This window comes from Spermophilus citellus, assembly GCF_964194105.1.
Source record: "Spermophilus citellus genome assembly, chromosome: 2".
Lineage (NCBI taxonomy): Eukaryota > Metazoa > Chordata > Mammalia > Rodentia > Sciuridae > Spermophilus > Spermophilus citellus.
The window spans coordinates 151685005-151702779 of NC_138183.1; the positions used below are offsets into that span (position 1 = coordinate 151685005).

Consider the following 17775-nt stretch of genomic DNA (forward strand, 5'->3'; position numbering starts at 1 on the left):
TTTTTAAAGGCTCTTTTTTTTTTTTTAACTTGTTAGGACATTTTGTGTGACAACTGCCCCCCCCCAAAAAAATAAATTAAAAAATATTTTTAAGACTTTTTTGGGGCTGGGGATGTGGCTCAAGCGGTAGCGCGCTCGCCTAGTGTGCGTGCGGCCCGGGTTCGATCCTCAGCACCACATACAAACAAAGATGTTGTGTCCGCCGAGAATTAAGAAAAAATAAATAAATATTAAAATTCTCTCTCTCTCTATCTCTCTCTCTGTCTCTCACTCTCTCTTTAAAAAAAAAAAAAAAAAAAAAAAAGACTTTTTTTGTGGGGCTGGGGATGTGGCTCAAGCAGTAGCGCGCTCGCCTGGCATGCGTGAGGCCCGGGTTCGATCCTCAGCACCACATACCAACAAAGATGTTGTGTCCGCCGAGAACTAAAAAATAAATATTAAAAATTCTCTCTCTCTCTCCTCTCTCTCTCTCTTAAAAAAAAAAAAAAGACTTTTTTTTTTTTGTGTGTGTGTGTGGTGCTGGGGATTAAACCCATGGCCTTGTGCATGTGAGGCAAGCACTCTACCAACTGAGCTATATCCCCAGCCCCTATTTTCAAGACTTAAAGTGAAATAGACACATTACTCATTCTTGGGAGGGACAGGGATTAAACCCAGTGTGCTTTACCATTGAGCTAAATTTCCTGTCCTTTTTAATTTTTATTTTGAGCCAGCTAAGTTAGTGAGGTTAGTCTTGAACTTGTGATCCTTCTGGCTCAGCCTCCCAAGTAGCTGGGATTACAGGCATGCACCATTGCATACTACACATTACTTTTTGCTTTAAAAAAAGGGGGAGGGCTGAGGATGTACTTTATTGGTATACCTCTGAGTTCAATCCCCAGTACCTAAATAAATAAATAAATAAATATTACCAGTGTTCTAATAAAAATGATGTAAAATAATAAATCTCAAACACTATTACTGAATTTGGTATCATCATTTACATAAAGCTAAAGAAACTTTGTGAATGACAGAGAAGATTACTCTCCAATATTTTATTATGGAAAACTTCAAATGTGCATGAAATGTACAAAAATTTTATAATGAATACCATTCAAAGAGTTTTGACAATTGTGTTGAGTCTGTGTAACCCAAACTTCTGTCATGATGCAGAACATTCATATCATTGAGAATCTTCTCTTAGGCCCTTCCAGTCAATCCCTGCCCCCATTCTCCAAGGGCGAACACTGTTTTTATGATTTTTTTTTTTTTTTTGCCACCAAAGAGTAGTTTTTCCTGTTCTAGACTTTTATATAAATGGAACCAAAGAGTATGCCCTATTTTGTGACTAGCTAATTTTGTTCAGCATATTTTTGAGGTTCATCAATGTGGCTGTACATATCAGCAGTTTATTCCTTTTTATTGCTGAGTAGTAGTCTAAGAATATTCTGTAGTGTATTTATGAATCTTCTGTTGATGGACAGATGGGCTATTTCCGACTTAGGCTATTATGAACAAAGATTCTATGAATATTATCCTGCAAATCTCTTTGTGGATATACAATTTCATTTCTTTTGGATAAATCCCTTGTAGTGGAATTGCTAGGGAGGTTGTATATTTAGCTATATAAGAAAATGCCAGATCTTTCCCCAAAGGGTCATGGGAACAGTTTAATGTCTTAACTAAGTATAATCATAAACAACTAAAATTTATAGAATATTTTCTGTGAGCACTGTGCATAGAACTTTACTCAAATACAGTATTTCACCTAATTCTCATATTCAGCAGATGCTATTATTTACATTTTGCACAAAGGATAATTGAGGCATAGAGAATTACATAACTGTCCGAAGTCACACAGCTAGTAAGTGGCTGAGCTTGGATTTAGATCTTGGCAGGTTAGATTCCTGCTTCTATGGCTCATGCCTCCTAGAATATAGTAAGAAAAAATAATAAGATTTTTTTTATTCTTTGGAGATAAATTTTTAAGAAGGAAAACTGGTCATGGTAACAAATTTTAACAAGAGTTAACAAGATAGAATAACAGGAAATACCATGCTCATCAATAAATAATATAAATGTAAATTGTGCTCTATCACGTGGGGTGTGGCATGTATGGTTCTCAGGAAGATAGACAATGCATCTGTAAAGTACCTTTAGCCTCTGAGAAATTCTTCAAAGTTATGTTCAAAAATACCTCATCTCCAACCCTGTGCAATCCATCTAGCTTCCCTTGAGAGTAAGTGAAGTGTTAAACTTTAGAGTCTCTTCCCTGGGTTTGTTAAATGAGAGCTGCCACCTCTCCTCTATAATTAGGAGAGGAGCCCCAGGGTTTACTGGAGAGGTGGGTGTAAGCTGCCATGAGGTAAGGAGGCAGGAGAGTGTTTCCTCCCACGGGTTTTTTTCTCTAAACTCATAGAACCCAGATCTGATTTGCAGTATGTCTAGGAAACTTGAGGCGAGGGCGGAGGACCACAGGAAACACACCTTTCCTCTCAGCTGGAACTCTGCCATCCTCACCTTCCTCTCTTTAACAAGCTCTCTAAACCAAAAAATGATGCTGCAGATTGGAGCTGTTGATGAGGGAAGGCTGGGAGTTCCCGAATCTTTTGAAACAGATATTAAGTCTGTAGTTTGACTGGCTCCTAGCCCAGGGGCCCATGGGAAAGCCAGGAGAGTGTGTGATGGTAGAAGTCTCGAGTTCTCCTCCTCCTTTCCCTTCTTCATTTTTCTTTTTAATGGTTCTGGGACATACCAAAGTAATTCCTAGGGAGACTCTTGGTTCATACACACATCACATATACACTCACACATGTGTGCACACACATGTAAAGGCGCACACATTCAAGTTTACTGGTTTATGATAAATAATATTGCAGAGGATACAGAAGAGGAGATGGGGTAAGGCAAGTGTGGCGGGGGGGGGGGTGCAGAGCTTCCTTGCGCTAAATGAATCATCAGGTCACATATTAACCACTCTCAACCAGGCTTAGTCAAGACCAAGTCCACACTCCTTATGTGACCAATGGGGGACCCTGCTCACATGGGCCTGGCCACCCACTGGCCTGCTGCTTCTCTCCATGCTCTAGCTTTGAGAGTCATTGCTGGTCCCGGTGAATACCTATTTGCCCACCCATCTGCCCTGACAGTAAGGCCTTTGTTTCTCCTTCCTCTTGCCAGGATTCTTATTTATCTTTGTAGGACTGAATTCAAGAGTCACAAATATGGTAGTTAGTTGTTTATGCACACACTCCTTCTCTCTATCCTCTTTTAAACTCTGATTTCCTCCTCAGCAGAAATGCCTTATTTTACTTTGTATGTCTCATCAGCATATATCAGACATTTAACCAAAATTTTCCTAATATGCTGGACCTTTGATCAGCAACTTTTGAGTAAACAAATGCTTTATTTGAACTACAATAAAAGGTAAATTATTTGTTTTCCTTGCTTTGCAGAGTGCTGATTTCATCTTGTAAAAAACAAACAAAAAACATTTTGCATAGGATGTTGAAAAAGACAATTTTTTACAAATGCTGATTTGGGTCAACTGTCCTTTATGTCTGCTGAGTTCCTGGTGAGTTTAGCACTGTCTGAGGTCTAGACGTCCATCAGAAAAATTTTTGGGAAATGTAGGCAAATGAGTATCCACAGGGACCAGCGTCAACCCTCAATTGAAAGCATGGGTGGAAGATGCAGCCAGCTCTCAGGGGGTCTGGTGATGGGAGGGGATTTGCTCCAGGCAGGCATTTGTTCAGATCTTCCTGCCCTGGTTACTCTCCTGCTACATTTCACTGTGTCCCTCAGCTCTTGGGTAACTCTACCTCTCACCAAGTTTTGCAATTTGCTGTGGGCTTCAAAACCCTCTACTTTTTCCTCTACTGGGAGGAGCAGCAGGCCAGTGGGTGATTGGGCCCATGTGGGCAGGGCCCCTATTAGTCATCTAAGGAGTGTGAACTTGTTCTTGACTAATCCCAGTTGAGGCTGGCTAATATGTCACAGCAAGAGAGGGCATGGAAGCTCTGCACCCCTTCCCCTTGCCTTGCTACACACATCTCCTCATCTGTATCCTCTGTAATATCCTTTATGAGATGCTTTCAAAGCTATGGGTATGTCACAAATCTAAATGACAAAAAGGATTTTTCTCTGGTAAAGTGTGGAAAAAAACTGGTGTCTCTGAAAATTGAACTTTGTGTGTGTTTGTGTGTGTCTGTGTGTGTGCGTGCGAGATTGAACCCAGGGCCTTATGCAGGCTAGACAAGCACTATCGCACTGAGCTACATCCCCAGCCCCTCAGCTTTCTTCTTTTAAATCTCCAGAATCCCTTCTCCTTTTCTCTCATTTGCCTAGATGCGAATACTACTTAAGCTGTATGTAGATGCCTCCAGTTTTGATTAAAGCCTTGCTGACTGGCATCTTGGGAATTCTGAGGGCCGATCATCCTTTTTATGTAGCATTTTCTGTTGACAAGTTCAGCCTTTGGCCTCCTTCCTCACTCAGGGAGGGGATGGTGTCTTGGATCCTCTCCTGTTAACTGGAAGGAATTGGGCGTTGCCAAGCATCAAGCCAGGAAACAGACCTCTGCCGAGGAATGGGATCTGGGCAGCTGTGCCCTCAGAGCAGGGCTGGCAGCCAGCTCTCAGGGTGTCTGGCGGTGGGAGGGGTTCTTCAGCTCTACAACAGGCCAGCTTGTTCAGATCTTCCTGCCCTGGTTAATCTCCTCTGCATGTCACTCTGTCCTTCAGCTCTTTGGTAGTTCTACCTCTCACCAAATTTTGCAATTTCAAATCCCTCTACCTCTCCTTCCTCCAGGGCTGCATATTCCTGTAGAGTTAAAAGCCAACCAAAGAAGATTAAGTTTCTTTTATCTCTTTTTTATTTAGTCTCCATCTCTGACCTCTCTGACCTACATACCAAAGGGCTGTATTTTACTTAGAACCATTTTTAAAGGTCCACCAGTATGCCAGCATTCTGAGTTTAGGTTGCTCAGAATGACCTAGAAGCTGATAAAGAAGGCAGATACTCTTTTATCAGAAACATCACAATAACACATTCATGTTAGCACATGACTGGTCTCCATCTGAGGCAGCCCCTGGGCTTCTTGGTTCTAACAGAATAGATTTTTGTTGGTGTCTACCTGGTTTTTCTCCACACTGATACCTGTTTTTTTTTTCTCCATACCGACACCATTCTCTTTTTTTCTTAATTTCTATAATTTGCCTATTTTGGTGAAATTTTCTCTTCTCTTTATGATGTTTTACTGTTTTTCTTTTTCTTTCAGTGTTGGGGATTGAACCCAGGTCCTCTCTGCATGCTAAGCAAGTACTCTAGCACTGAGCCACACCCCCAGCCCCAAGTTTTATTTTCTGCATATCCTGCTCCTTGCTCCCTCTCCTGGCAACCTTTCTGTTCCGGGGGTTCAGCTAGGAGACTTGATGAATCACTGGTTTCCAGACTGCTAATCTGGGGGCAAGGGCAACTCAACTCTGCTAGGATTTCACCCCTGATCTAGCAGAATTCCTCACTGCAGGTGAGTCTTCATCCTCCCAGTTCAGCACTGCTTCTTTAATCTGTGCCTCTGACAGACAAGGAGGCCTTTTTTCTCATTTTAATTCCTCAACTCTTTAGACTTCTCAGACAGATGGCTGCCCTAAAAATGGCAGATGAAATGTGAAGCACAAAAAGGTATTATAAGATGTTCCCTTGAGAATCTCTGATTATTCATATCAGCTGGAATTTTGTGGCAAGAGCACTACACTTGAGAATTAGAAAAGTTTGGTTGGTTGTGCAACGTCAGGCAAATCACTTACCTTCCCTGGGCTTTTCTTGTTCTCCTTGGTAAAATGGGACTACTTTGTGGGGAGTTGTGGAGATGAAAGGCTGAGCATGAAAACACTTTGCAAACTGTACTGAGACGGTGGAGTAAATGAGCAGGGCTGTTGTCCCCATTCTTCTTTAAATCGTTAAAAGGAAAAAAACATTAAATATTGAGATTTGCTTCTGCTGGGTATCAACGAAAACTACAAGCTAAAAAAAGGTGCAGAAATCCTTGTGGTAACATTTGGCTAAAACTGAGGGTGTCACTACTGTTAGGACTCTGTGTCCACTCAGGGTCCTAAGGAATTCGGACTCTTGTTTTGAAGAGCTGCTGCGATTCCAGCTCTAGGCTAAGGTGGCCCCGGGGCGGTGCTTTGGGACGTGGAATCACTGCAAGGTGTTTTCACTGTTCACTTCCCAGGGCGGCCTCAAGCCTGTTTTAAAAGGGTGTGTGTGGGCCAAGCCCAAAGCAGCCTGGGACACTGCAGACTGGCACCACCTCCTCTGGCTGTTTCCGAGGCCATCCAGAGGCCAGGGCCCCGTCAGATGAACTGAAAAGTCAAGAGAGGACTGCTGAGTTTGGGACCTTTGTGCAGACGTGCTCCCAGTGTGGAGGGTGGGACGGAGGAAGGGAAGGAGGGCGTTGAGAGGAGGCCCCACCTTTCATTCCAGCACAGTGCACCGGCGGGGCGGGATGAGTCACGACTGGCTTGCTCCGGAGCTCAGATTCCCATAGGTGAGGGACCGAGACTCCCCTCTCGGGGAAAACGCGGCGCCCGCTCTTCCCGCACTGATCTTTGGCAGGTGCTAGAGCCCTGGGTCTGCCGGGTCTGGTCTCTGGGACCAGGTCTGGGTTTCCCTCATGTATGGCAAGAGTCCTGCGCGCCTGGTGCCTCTCCTCCTTGGCTTACAGCTCACAGGTAAGACCTGGCGGCTCCTCCCGTTTCCTCCTTTATTGCCCACACAACCAAGATAGTTAATTGTAGAAGAAATCGCCGGGGTTCTGCGTGGGAGCCCAAGACACAGTTGCAGTTGGTTTTGGTTTGGACTTTACTGAAGCTGTAGTTGTTTGGGGGGAATTGTTTTGGACAAATAAATTTCGGTGTGTTGGCTGCCAGTGATCCAGGTACAGAGAGGGCTTTCTAATCTCAGGTTACACACCATGTTTGTGTGGCTGTCCTCAGCCTCCTGCTGCTGGTAGGACTTGGCACTTGATTTCCGTGTGTGGGTCTTGTGTGGAACTCTGCGCAGCACCGGGAAAACCAAGACTGTTAGAGGAGACCCACCGCGGTTTTGAAACTGCCCCAACACACACATTCTGAATGTCAATATCATGGTAAAAATATGCCACGTGGTATAAAGGTCCCAGGGTGCAGGCAAACACAGGCTGTCGGCAGCTGACAACCTCTGCAGAAGACTAGTAACTGTAGGAAACCTACATCATGAGAACTCTCTGGAAAACTTATCTGCTAGGAAGTTTAGGGCTCCTGACTTTAATATTTGTAGTTTGTTATAGCACTTCTGAGGTCAGTGTCCTGAGGCTGTGGAAGCACTAGGAAGGTTCCCCATGTGGTGTTTGAGCTGTGAGGGGATGGGAGCTCAGGGCTGCCTGTAGGTGGGTGGGACTGTGGGTGAGTAAGCTTGAGAGCTGGGCATCATGGGTCTGCCTTGTTCCCTACTCAGACATTTATTTTGAAAGTGTCATAGTCTTCTCAAGCCCACATCCCCTGTTAACCCTTCTTACTCCTTTTACTGCAGCTCTTTGGCCTACAACAGCTGTGGAAATTTACACCTCTGGGGCAGTGGAGGCTATGAACGGGACAGATACTCGGTTAAAATGCACTTTTTCCAGCTTTGCTCCTGTGGGTGATGCACTAACAGTGACTTGGAATTTCCGTCCTCGAGATGGGGGGCCTGAACAGTTTGTAAGTAAATCATTGTCATTAATTTCTAGGGGACCCTTGGTCAGGCATTAAACCAGTGAATTTCTCCTCACCCTTCCTGTATTTTTCTTAGCAACAGGCACAGGGGTAAGATGGGAAACAATTCTTGGGACAGAGACTGACAGAACTGGACAGAGGCCAGTGGAGGGGGAAGAAAGATTCCTATGAGAGAGCTGTGGATGGGACAGCTGGGCTTGCTGTTGTTTCTCTTCTGCCCCCATCATCGCAGCCTCCTTTCCTGGGTATTGAATAAGCGACATTTGCTTTTCCCCTCTCCAGGTATTCTACTACCATGTGGATCCCTTCCCACCCATGAGTGGGCGGTTCAAGGACCGGGTGGTCTGGGATGGGAACCCTGAGCGGTACGATGTCTCCATTCTTCTCTGGAAACTGCAGTTTGATGACAATGGGACATACACTTGTCAGGTGAAGAACCCACCTGATGTTGATGGGCTGGTAGGGACAGTCCGGCTCAGCGTTGTGCACACTGGTAGGTTATGTGGGGGGGGAGAAATGGGGTTTTGGGAGTGAGAGAGCTGGTAGGAAAGAGAGGCAATCTCTTGTTATGGTTGAAAGGGTAGAGAGGGGGCCTAGTGCTGGGAACTGCAGAGGGAGACTAGGAGTCCTAGGGTAAAAAGAGAAAGGCTTTGTTTGGTTGTGGAAAGAAACAGAGAGTAAAGCAAAAGGATCCAGGGAATGTGTAACAAAATGGCATTGAGATGGTAAAAGGGAGAGGAAGCGACTCTCTGATAAAAGGCCAACAATAGGTCTGTTCATTCTCTCATTTATTCATGATACTTATTGAGTTCCTGCTGTGTACCAGACACTGTCCAAAGTGCTCAACATGTCCTATCTCACTTCATCCTCATAGACAGATATCAATAATGGCAGCTAACATTTATTGAGTACTTTCCACCTGTCCTTACATGACACATTCTATTTGTGCTTTACATTTCTCATCAGTTTATTTTGCACTTAATGTCTCTCATTTTACCAACAAAGGAAATTGAAGCTCATAGAGGTTGTCACTTGCCCAAAGTCATGTGGTTGGAAACTGGAGTAATTCTGGACTCAAACCCAACCATCTTTGACTCTAAAATTGTACTGTAAACTAGTGCATTGTATTGCCTGCACCCCTGTGAAGAACAACCTGGAAAATGGTGGCAGGTCACAAAGAACAAAAATCACAACAGTTTTGAACTGCTGTAGAACTGTGTGTGAGTCATGGCTACCAACTGCAACTGTACATGGATCTTATTTTCCTCACCTACAAATTGGAGGTAATAATATGATGATTATGGTGAGGACAAATTGAGATAATAAATGTGAAAATCTCCTAAATGCTGACCTGTACTGAAAAATTACAATAGCTACCATATATTGAGTGCTTATTATGGGCAGGCACAGCATGAAATGATTTACATGTATTGTTTTTATTTTTTATAAGAATTTAAGAAATGGATATTGTTACCTCTATTTTATACAGGAGGAAACTGAGGCTAAAGAGAGTTAATTACCCCAAATCACACAAGAAAGAGCTGTGTAACCCGGAGAAGTCATTTGAATATTGAAAGAAGAAATATAATACCTCTGGGCCTCAGTTTCTTCTCAGATTAGACAAGAAATCATTTGTTCTTAAACTTATCAGAATCACTACTCTTGAGAATCTAATGAAAGTCATGGCCCTGTTTCCCACAAAAAGTGGGAAAAACACACGTTTTTGGTACTGTGGATCATCTCTCCATTCTCCATCCTTCTTGATGGGCTCCAGGCTGGAACTCCTGAGCTACACATTCTCTAATGTCCTTTCTGGATCCAATGGTTTATTGAAGTTTCAATTAGAAATCAAATTAAGGAACAGGAGAACCAGGTTTCAAAGACTATGATCTTTAGGGGCTCCTTCCCCTGGGCTCCTTCTTTCACCATTTATCCACTAGTTACTGATCTACTTGCCTGACTTCTGAGGGGGTGGCAAGAGCTCCTTGAGAGTAATGTCCTTTTTGGCTTTTCATTTGTATCACAGTACCTGGAGTACAGTAGGACCTTAATAAATCTGAATAAATGACTGACTGAAGGGCAGAGGTGAGATGGGGTGGGGAGAAATGGGTTGGGCCCTAGATTTGGTTAGGTTAGCAATAATCCTACCCCATTAGGCAGTTAGCTGACTTAGTGATTCTCAAAACTATAGTATGTATCATAATCACCTGGGGACAACTTAAAAAGCAGACTATTGGGCCCCACCCCTATTGTTTCTAGCTCAGTAGGCCTGGGGTGGGGCCTGAGAATTTTCATTTCAAAGTTCTCAAGTGATACTGTTGCTGCTATTCCTAGGATCACATTTTGAGAAGCACTAAAGTAGACTATGTGGGCTGGGGATGTGGCTCAAGCGGTAGCGCGCTCGCCTGGTATGCGTGCGGCCCGGGTTCGATCCTCAGCACCACATACCAACAAAGATGTTGTGTCCACCGAGAACTAAAAAATAAAATATTAAAAATTAAAAAAAAAATAAAGTAGACTATGTGACTTTCCCACTGCTGCTAGAATTTACAAGGTCATAGGGTATTTTTTACATAAAGGTGGGAGAAAGGAAGATTCCATTTAATGATGAAATGCATCCCATTTATGTCTTTAGATTTCTTCACAGTTCTATTCTTAGAATCCCCAGTTGATCACTTGATCTTTTTCTCCTCATAGTACAGTTCTCGGAGATCTACTTCCTGGCTCTGGCTATTGGCTCTGCCTGTGCACTGATGGTGATAATAGTAATCGTGGTGGTCCTTTTCCAGCATTTCCGGAAAAAGCGATGGGCTGAAAGAGCTCACAAAGTGGTGGAGATAAAATCGTAAGACTGGGAAGTTAGGGGAAAGTCTCCTTCTAACACCTTCTTATGGTGACTCCTGGTATTTCGAAATGGGGCTAAATAATTGTTGAATAAATCCTACGTAAAAGACTTCTAAGTCACAGGACAGATAAATTAGGTTGTGAATATTAACTTGACAAAAGCTTTCTTGATCTTTACAAAAAGATTTCATCATAGGATTTCTTTACTATGTGGAATTTCACGTCATAAAAATCTGCTTATGTAAAGCTTTTCTAAAATATCCCCTACCCATTTAATTTAGCATTACAAGGGATTAAGCCCAAGACCTTGAGCATTCTCGGCACATGCTCTACCACTGAGCTACATTTCCAACTCCTAAAATATCCTTTATTTTTAAAGTGAAGCATTAATGCTTAAGAACAAAGGGGTCACTATGAATCAGTGCATTAGAAAGGGTGCTGTGCTGATAGTAGGTGCTCAATAGACCTGTTTTAAAATTGACATAAAATTCACCCTTTTAATATTCACAAAGTTGCTCAACAATCACTGCCAATTCCAGAACCTTTTAAACATCCCTCCAAAGAAATCCCATATCCTTAAGCCATCACTTCCTAGTTTCCTCTCCCACCAACCCCTGGCATCTATTATCTGTCTATGGGGGATTTGCTTATCCAGGACATTTCCTATAAAAGGAATCATAAAGCATGTGGCCTTTACATCCAGCTTATTTCACTTAGTATATTTTCAAAGTACATCCATGTTGTGTTATAGCACATATTGGTACTTCATTCCTTTTTCTTTCTTTTCTTTTCTTTTTTTTTTTTGTGCTAGGGATTGAACCTAGGGTCTTGCATATGCTAGGCAAGCACTTTACCACTGAGTCACACCCCAGCTCAGTACTTCAATCCTTTCAATGGCTGTGTGATTTTTCATTGAAATGGGTATATCACATATTGTTTATTCATTCATCAACTGATGGGCATTTAGTTTTTTTCCTTCTTTTTGGCTGTTATAATAAATGTTGCTATGAACATTCATCTATAAGTTTTTTTCATAGATATATATATTTTTAATTCTCCTAGGAGTGAGTAGAATTGCTGGGTCATATGGGAACTCTGTTTAATTTTAGGAGGACTTGCCAGACTGTTTTCAAAACAGCAGCATATTACATTCCTATCAGCAATACATGAGGATTCTAATTTCTCCATGTCCTTTACCAACATGGGTTATTGTCTTTTTAATGATAGCCATCTAGTGGACATGAAGTGGTATCTCACAAGATTTTGATTTGAACTTTCCTAATGACTAATGATGTTAATTTTGTTTTCTGTGTTTAGTGGTCATTTGCATATTTAATTTGTAGATATTTCTTCAGATAGTCTCTCCTCCTTAAAATTGGATTGGCTACCTTTTTTTTTTTTTGGTACTGGGGATTGAACACATGGGCACTTTACCATTGAGTTGCATCTCCATCCCTTTCTTATTTTTTATTTATTGAGACAAATTCTCACTAAGTTGCTGAGACTGACCTAGAACTTGCTATGGTCTTTACCTCAGCTTCCTCAGTTGCTGGGATTACAGGCATGTGCCCCTGTGCCCAGCTGATTACTTTTCATTGTTGAATTGTAAGAGTTCTTCATGAATTTTGGAAACGAATCCCTCATTGGATACATGACTTGCAGTTATTTTCTCCCATTCTCCCATGTGTTTTTTTTTTTTTAACTTACTTTCTTAAAAAGATTTTTTAGTTTTCAGCAGACACAACATCTTTGTTTGTATGTGGTGCTGAGGATCGAACCCGGGCCACACGCATGCCCAGCGAGCGCGCTACCGCTTGAGCCACATCCCCAGCCCCTTTTTTAACTTTCTTGAGCACTTTCTGCTCAGAGCAGAAATGTTCCACAGTTCTATGGGTCTGAAAAAGCCCCCTCTGGTCAGACAAAAGACTGAATGAACACAGCTGAGAAGTTATGGACAACAGGAAGTGCCTGTCTGACAGGTAATAGTTATGCAAGGAACATTTTTTAACATTATAGATTGGTACCTGTTCCTAGGAATCAGTACAGGTTACCATGTGGAATTTGAAAATATATGGAGGTGTATGTGGAGATATCCATAATATCTCACTCAGTCTGTGTTGAACCATTTGGTCCTAAGGTATAAAAGTTTTTAAATTTTGATGAAGTCCAACTTGCCTGTTTCTTCTTTTGTTGCTAGGGTTTTTGTGTCACATTTAAGAAATCATCATCATGAAGATTTAACAACATCATGAAGATTTACACCTACATTTTCTTCTAAGAGTTTTATCATTTTAGTTCTTACATTTAGGTTTTTGATCCATTTTGAGCTAATTTTTGAATATTGTTGAGGTAGGAGTCCCAATTCATTTTTTGGATGTGGACATATAGTTGTCCCAGAATCATTTGTTTCTTTTCCTCAGTAAATATTTGCTAAAACAAATATAATTGATTTTAAGGAGTCTAAGGAAACCCACCTCTGAGGTTCTGGTTTGAATAGAACATAATTAATAAAGATAACTTTTAGGTCAACATAAAACATTTTCTTTTATAAACAGGAGTAGAAATAAGAGTTAGCATTCTAATGGTAAAGTAAGGTGTTTGCTTTAAGCTTCTGGAGTTCCCAAATAAGGTCCCAAATTGTATTCCCTCATATTCTGAAGAGTCTTGGTTCGTTTACCCAGGGTCAGGTGGAGGCATAAGTATTTCTAGTCAGATGGCAGTAGCTGTTTAATGCTAAACTAATCTACTTCCAGTTGAGTGTAATTCTCAAAAAAATGGGGGAGAAAATACATTACCTGAAAAATATTTGCCTCCCTCCCAATTTTGTTTACCTGACATTTTTTCCTGCTTTTTTGTTACAGAAAAGAAGAGGAAAGGCTCAACCAAGAAAAGGTCTCTGTTTATTTAGAAGACACAGACTAACTTTCCTAGATGGTGAGGCTCAAAATGGGTTCTCTCTTTTCTCAGTTTTCTGACCTGTCTGGTCCACCTATAACATGGATTGCCCAGATTACTTTATATGGTCATTAGGTATTTCCTATATGAAATTAGAGGTTCCCAGTCAGGGTTCCAGTCTCATGAATTGCTATGAATTTTGTACAAAGGATTAAGAAGCTAGACTCCATTGCCATTAAAGCTAAAAGAATTCTTTTTTTTTTTAAACTTTGGGGTTATATTTATCACTACCAAGAATAAACTATCAACATGTAAATAAATCTTTTTTTTGTGTGTGTGTGTGGTGTTGGGGATTGAACCCAGGGCCTTGTGCATGAGAGGCAAGCATTCTACCAACTGAGCTATATCCCCAGCCCTAGTCTTTATTTTTTGTTTTTTTAGTTGCAGTTGGGTACAATATCTTTATTTATTTTTATGTGGTGCTGAGGATCAAACCCAGTGCCTCACATGTGTGAGATGGGCACTCTACCACCCCAGCCCTAGATTTTTCTTCTTCTTTTTCTTTTATTGTAAACCAGTATGGCATTAAGAGAGTGACTTAAAAGATCTGCCTGGTATTTTGACTGGAGAAATTTTGTATTATTTGGAACTGGTTTCACTCCTCTAAATTAGTTATTGCTCTATAAATCTAGTTTAGTGAATAACTTTGTTTTTTCAACTTTCAGGTTTATCAGGCTTAAAAGGTAGGATGATTTATTTTTCCTATGCTCAGAATTTCTCCCATTTTCTGAAGTAGGACTACACGTTTAATTTCTAGTTATTGTAAATCGAGACATGTAAACTGAATTTTATACTATCAGAATATTTTTGACATTAATTACTTTAATCTGTGAAACTCAGTTCAGGTCACCTACATGGCAGGAACTTTTTATAGACTGTTATTAGTTGTAAAGAGAGTCACATTTTATATGCTATAGCTCCAGTGAAAAACCTCACGGATTTATAAAATAGAATATGAATAAATGTGATTGGATTGTAAAAACAAAACTGGCCAGATGGGTGGTGCATGTCGGTAATTTCAGCTATTTGGGAGGCTGAGGTGGAGGACTGCAAGGGGGAGGTAGCTCAATGGCAAAGTGCTGCAAAACCAAAACAAAACCAAACAACCTGCAAAAATCCAAATTTGGTATCAGGGAGTTCCTCCCAAAGGCTATTTCTCTTTTTAAAATCAAGCAGGTTCTTAACAAGTCAGGGTAATGGAAAATAAAGATGGGGGCTGATTTAGATTAAAAGAAATTTAAGAGACTTAAGAGGCTAACACAATCAAACGCAATGTGTAATCCCTGACTGGATGGATACAAATTGAACAAACTAGACGTAAAACAGTTTGGTGGGAGCAATTGGGAAAGTCTTGAATATGAAAATGTTGCATATGGATAATATCAGGAAATTGTTAGATTTTATAAAGTACAATAATGATATTGTAGTTACATAGGAAAATGTCCCCATTTAAAAAGATGCATATAGGAGTAAACAGGGGTAATGCCAGTAAATTCCTTTAAAAATTTCAGCCAAAAAAAAAGTAAATAAAAAAAGAATACTTTAAAATTAGATGGTGGATGAATTCCATACACCATCTTCTTTACCTTTCTATATGTTTGATTTTGTTTATAAAGAGGGTGGGTAGAAAACGTATGTATGTGAGCCAGCTGTGGATCCTCCAAGTGTCCATGCTAAAGCGCTAGGATGCTATGAATAAAGGATACTGACTTTGAGAACCATGAATCAGGAAACTTCTTGTATTAAATTTAAGAATATTTTCCTTAAGAAATGGAGAATAGCCTGGAATGGTGGCACATGCCTGTTATCCCAGCAACTCAGGATGCTGAGACAGAAGGATTGCAAGTTTGATATCAGTTTCAGCAACTTTGTTTGAGGCCTTAAGCAACTTAGTGGGACCCTGTCTCAAAATAAAAAATAATAGGGCTGGGAATGGGCCTCAGTTATTAAGCACCCCTGGGTTAAATAACCAATACCAAAAAAAAAAGGGGGGGAGAATTCATTTAATAATATGTATATAATTCATAAGGCTAGGTATTCCTATTGCATTCTTCCAAAATACATTATCCTTTTAAACTTTTGTTTTCTATTATAGGAAACAAGATTTTCAAGAACAAGAACCCTAGATACATGAAGTTAATGGAAGTTAATGAAAACCTTTCTTTGGCTTTTCCAGTTGTGACCTGTTTTCCACCAATTATGTAGCACATACCCATCCAACATCTTCTGCAGGCAACACAGGACTCCTCTTGAGCAGATACCATCAGACTCACATACAATCTTATTATTAAGGTTTTATTTAATTTCAGAGTGCAAATATTTTTCAGATGAGCATTAGCTTTTATAAACTAAGAAGCTATATTTTTGCCCTTAACTACCCCTTATCTGAGTATGACTTATATCCACATATATTGAAGCCAGTCTGCCTGTCATGACATTTCCTTTCAAGCACTTGTTTTTTAGACCAGTAATCTTGCTACTAAAGTTAATGTTTATTCTCCTTCCTTCTCACATTTTTAATTAAAAGGTCTCCCAGCTATATTTGATTAACATTAAATCCCAAATTCAAACTGTTAAGTTTGATTTGTTTTTAATGGCTCCCCTTAAGTATGAGACACATCTTGCTTTTGTTGAACTTCTTTCATTATTCCAGGTGATGGGGTATTTTTGTTTTCGTAATTAATCCAAGGTTTACAATAGTATAAGTCTAAATCATAGTGACTACAAAAGTTACATAAATGCTAATACATTGGCAAATGCCACCTCAGGATGAATCACTTGTCAATTTTTTTCAACAGTCTAGGTCTTTCGTGAGCAATGACTGTTTTGCTTACTATGTTTTTTACCCCCAGTTAAAATATTAAAGTAGAAAAGCTAAGTTCATTTGCAGACTGAAATCATTAAGCAGTTTAATAGAAGTATTTTGAAATAGTCTATTATAATTCTTAAAATTTAAAGATGGTGAAGAAAGGTCAACACTAAATGATGATAATACTGTACAGTATTGTGCAAAGTTCTGAGAACTGGAAGAGATTATTTAAATTTTTCTTTTTATTCTTTTTAGTTGTAAGTCACTGGCTTATTTTAAGGAAGAGAGAACTGGGTACATAGCAAAGAAATATCAAAACTAGTTTAACTGAATGAAACAAACTTTATTATTTTCCCTTATATTGGTAGGTAAGGCAAACTTTGTAAGTGGGCCATGGAAATAGAGTTCTCTTTTAAAAAGTGTCTAGACAGCCAGTGTCAATTTTGAAACTAAAAGTTAGATCTGAAGTCTATATTACCTTTAATCCACATTTTATATTTTTCTTCATAATTAAACTTTGAAAATATTACAACTGGATATTTCTTTAAACAGACAGACTGCATGTTCTATAGTTATAATGAAAAAGTAGTTAAAAACTCATGGAGAGTTTTTCCAGCAAACTTGTAGCTTGTGTCTCGGCTAAATACTCAAGGAGTAATATAGCATGTTGTTTAGTGTCTCCTTCCTAAAGAGAACTTTTGTATTGTAATTTATTTTTTATTATGTCTTAAATACCATGTAAATAAACCTTTAGTAATAAAGAATTATAAATGAAATGATTTGCTTACATTCCAAATTTGAAATTTTACATAGCAGATAACAAAACAGAGGTATATATTTTATCTTCACTGAAAAGTTTTCTTAGTACAGACAACCTGGGAGTCAATAATGGATAGAATTAGTTTCTACTGGGTAAGTAAAAGTATATGGATTTCCATAGAATTGTTACACTGCTTTGGATAACTGGGAATTGGGCATAACAACACTACTTAGTTTGGGGACTCCTGAAGGAAAGGTATCAACTATTCTATTTGGTACTCCTGCAATACTCGCCAATAGAGAAAACTACTAGCTTTCAGGTCTAGTAAAGAGATAGTGGTTGAAAAGTGGCAAGTTATTAAATCTTTCCAAAAGGTGAAGCATATTTTTGGCTCTCTCCTGCTTTCATTAATCATGTGCAATTCCAGAATAGGATAGCATGATTAAAGCAAGGTTCTGTACCATCTTTTTCAGAAGGATGTGATGCCATCTCATTTCAAGTACTTTGATAGCAAAGCTTTCTTTTCCAAATAAAAGATACAAAATCCTAGTTCCTCTTCACCCCTAATATATGATGTAATTATGTGACCATCATTAAGACTGTAAACAGTAATTTAATAAACATCCAATTCTGGATGCTATAATAGCTCACTGAAAAAGACAAAAATCAGAGAC

General features: G+C 39.9%; 1 protein-coding gene across 2 annotated transcripts; it reads left to right on the forward strand.

The window, feature by feature from the left end:
* Positions 1–6236: 6236 nt before the first annotated feature.
* MPZL2 (myelin protein zero like 2) lies at positions 6237–17114 on the forward strand. 2 transcript variants are annotated; one of them, XM_081281093.1, is made up of 6 exons: positions 6237–6713; positions 7552–7718; positions 8016–8226; positions 10431–10578; positions 13439–13511; positions 15628–17114. In XM_081281093.1, exons 1-5 carry the CDS (start codon positions 6656–6658, stop codon positions 13497–13499), a joined length of 645 nt encoding a protein of 214 aa, XP_081137219.1. In that variant the 5' UTR covers positions 6237–6655; the 3' UTR covers positions 13500–13511; positions 15628–17114. The 2 variants fall into 2 exon arrangements, with proteins under 2 accessions (XP_081137219.1, XP_081137218.1); XM_081281092.1 differs by lacking the exon at positions 15628–17114 and having other exon boundaries at positions 6239–6713; positions 13439–13512.
* Positions 17115–17775: the final 661 nt, after the last annotated feature.

Excerpts from the sequence above, each read along its gene's own strand:
- MPZL2 (XM_081281093.1), top strand. The coding sequence starts at position 6,656 with ATGTATGGCAAGAGTCCTGCGCGCCTGGTGCCTCTCCTCCTTGGCTTA. Across the intron at positions 6,714-7,551 it reads CCTTGGCTTACAGCTCACAG|CTCTTTGGCCTACAACAGCT; the intron begins GTAAGACCTGGC and ends CTTTTACTGCAG. Across the intron at positions 10,579-13,438 it reads AAAGTGGTGGAGATAAAATC|AAAAGAAGAGGAAAGGCTCA; the intron begins GTAAGACTGGGA and ends TTTTTGTTACAG.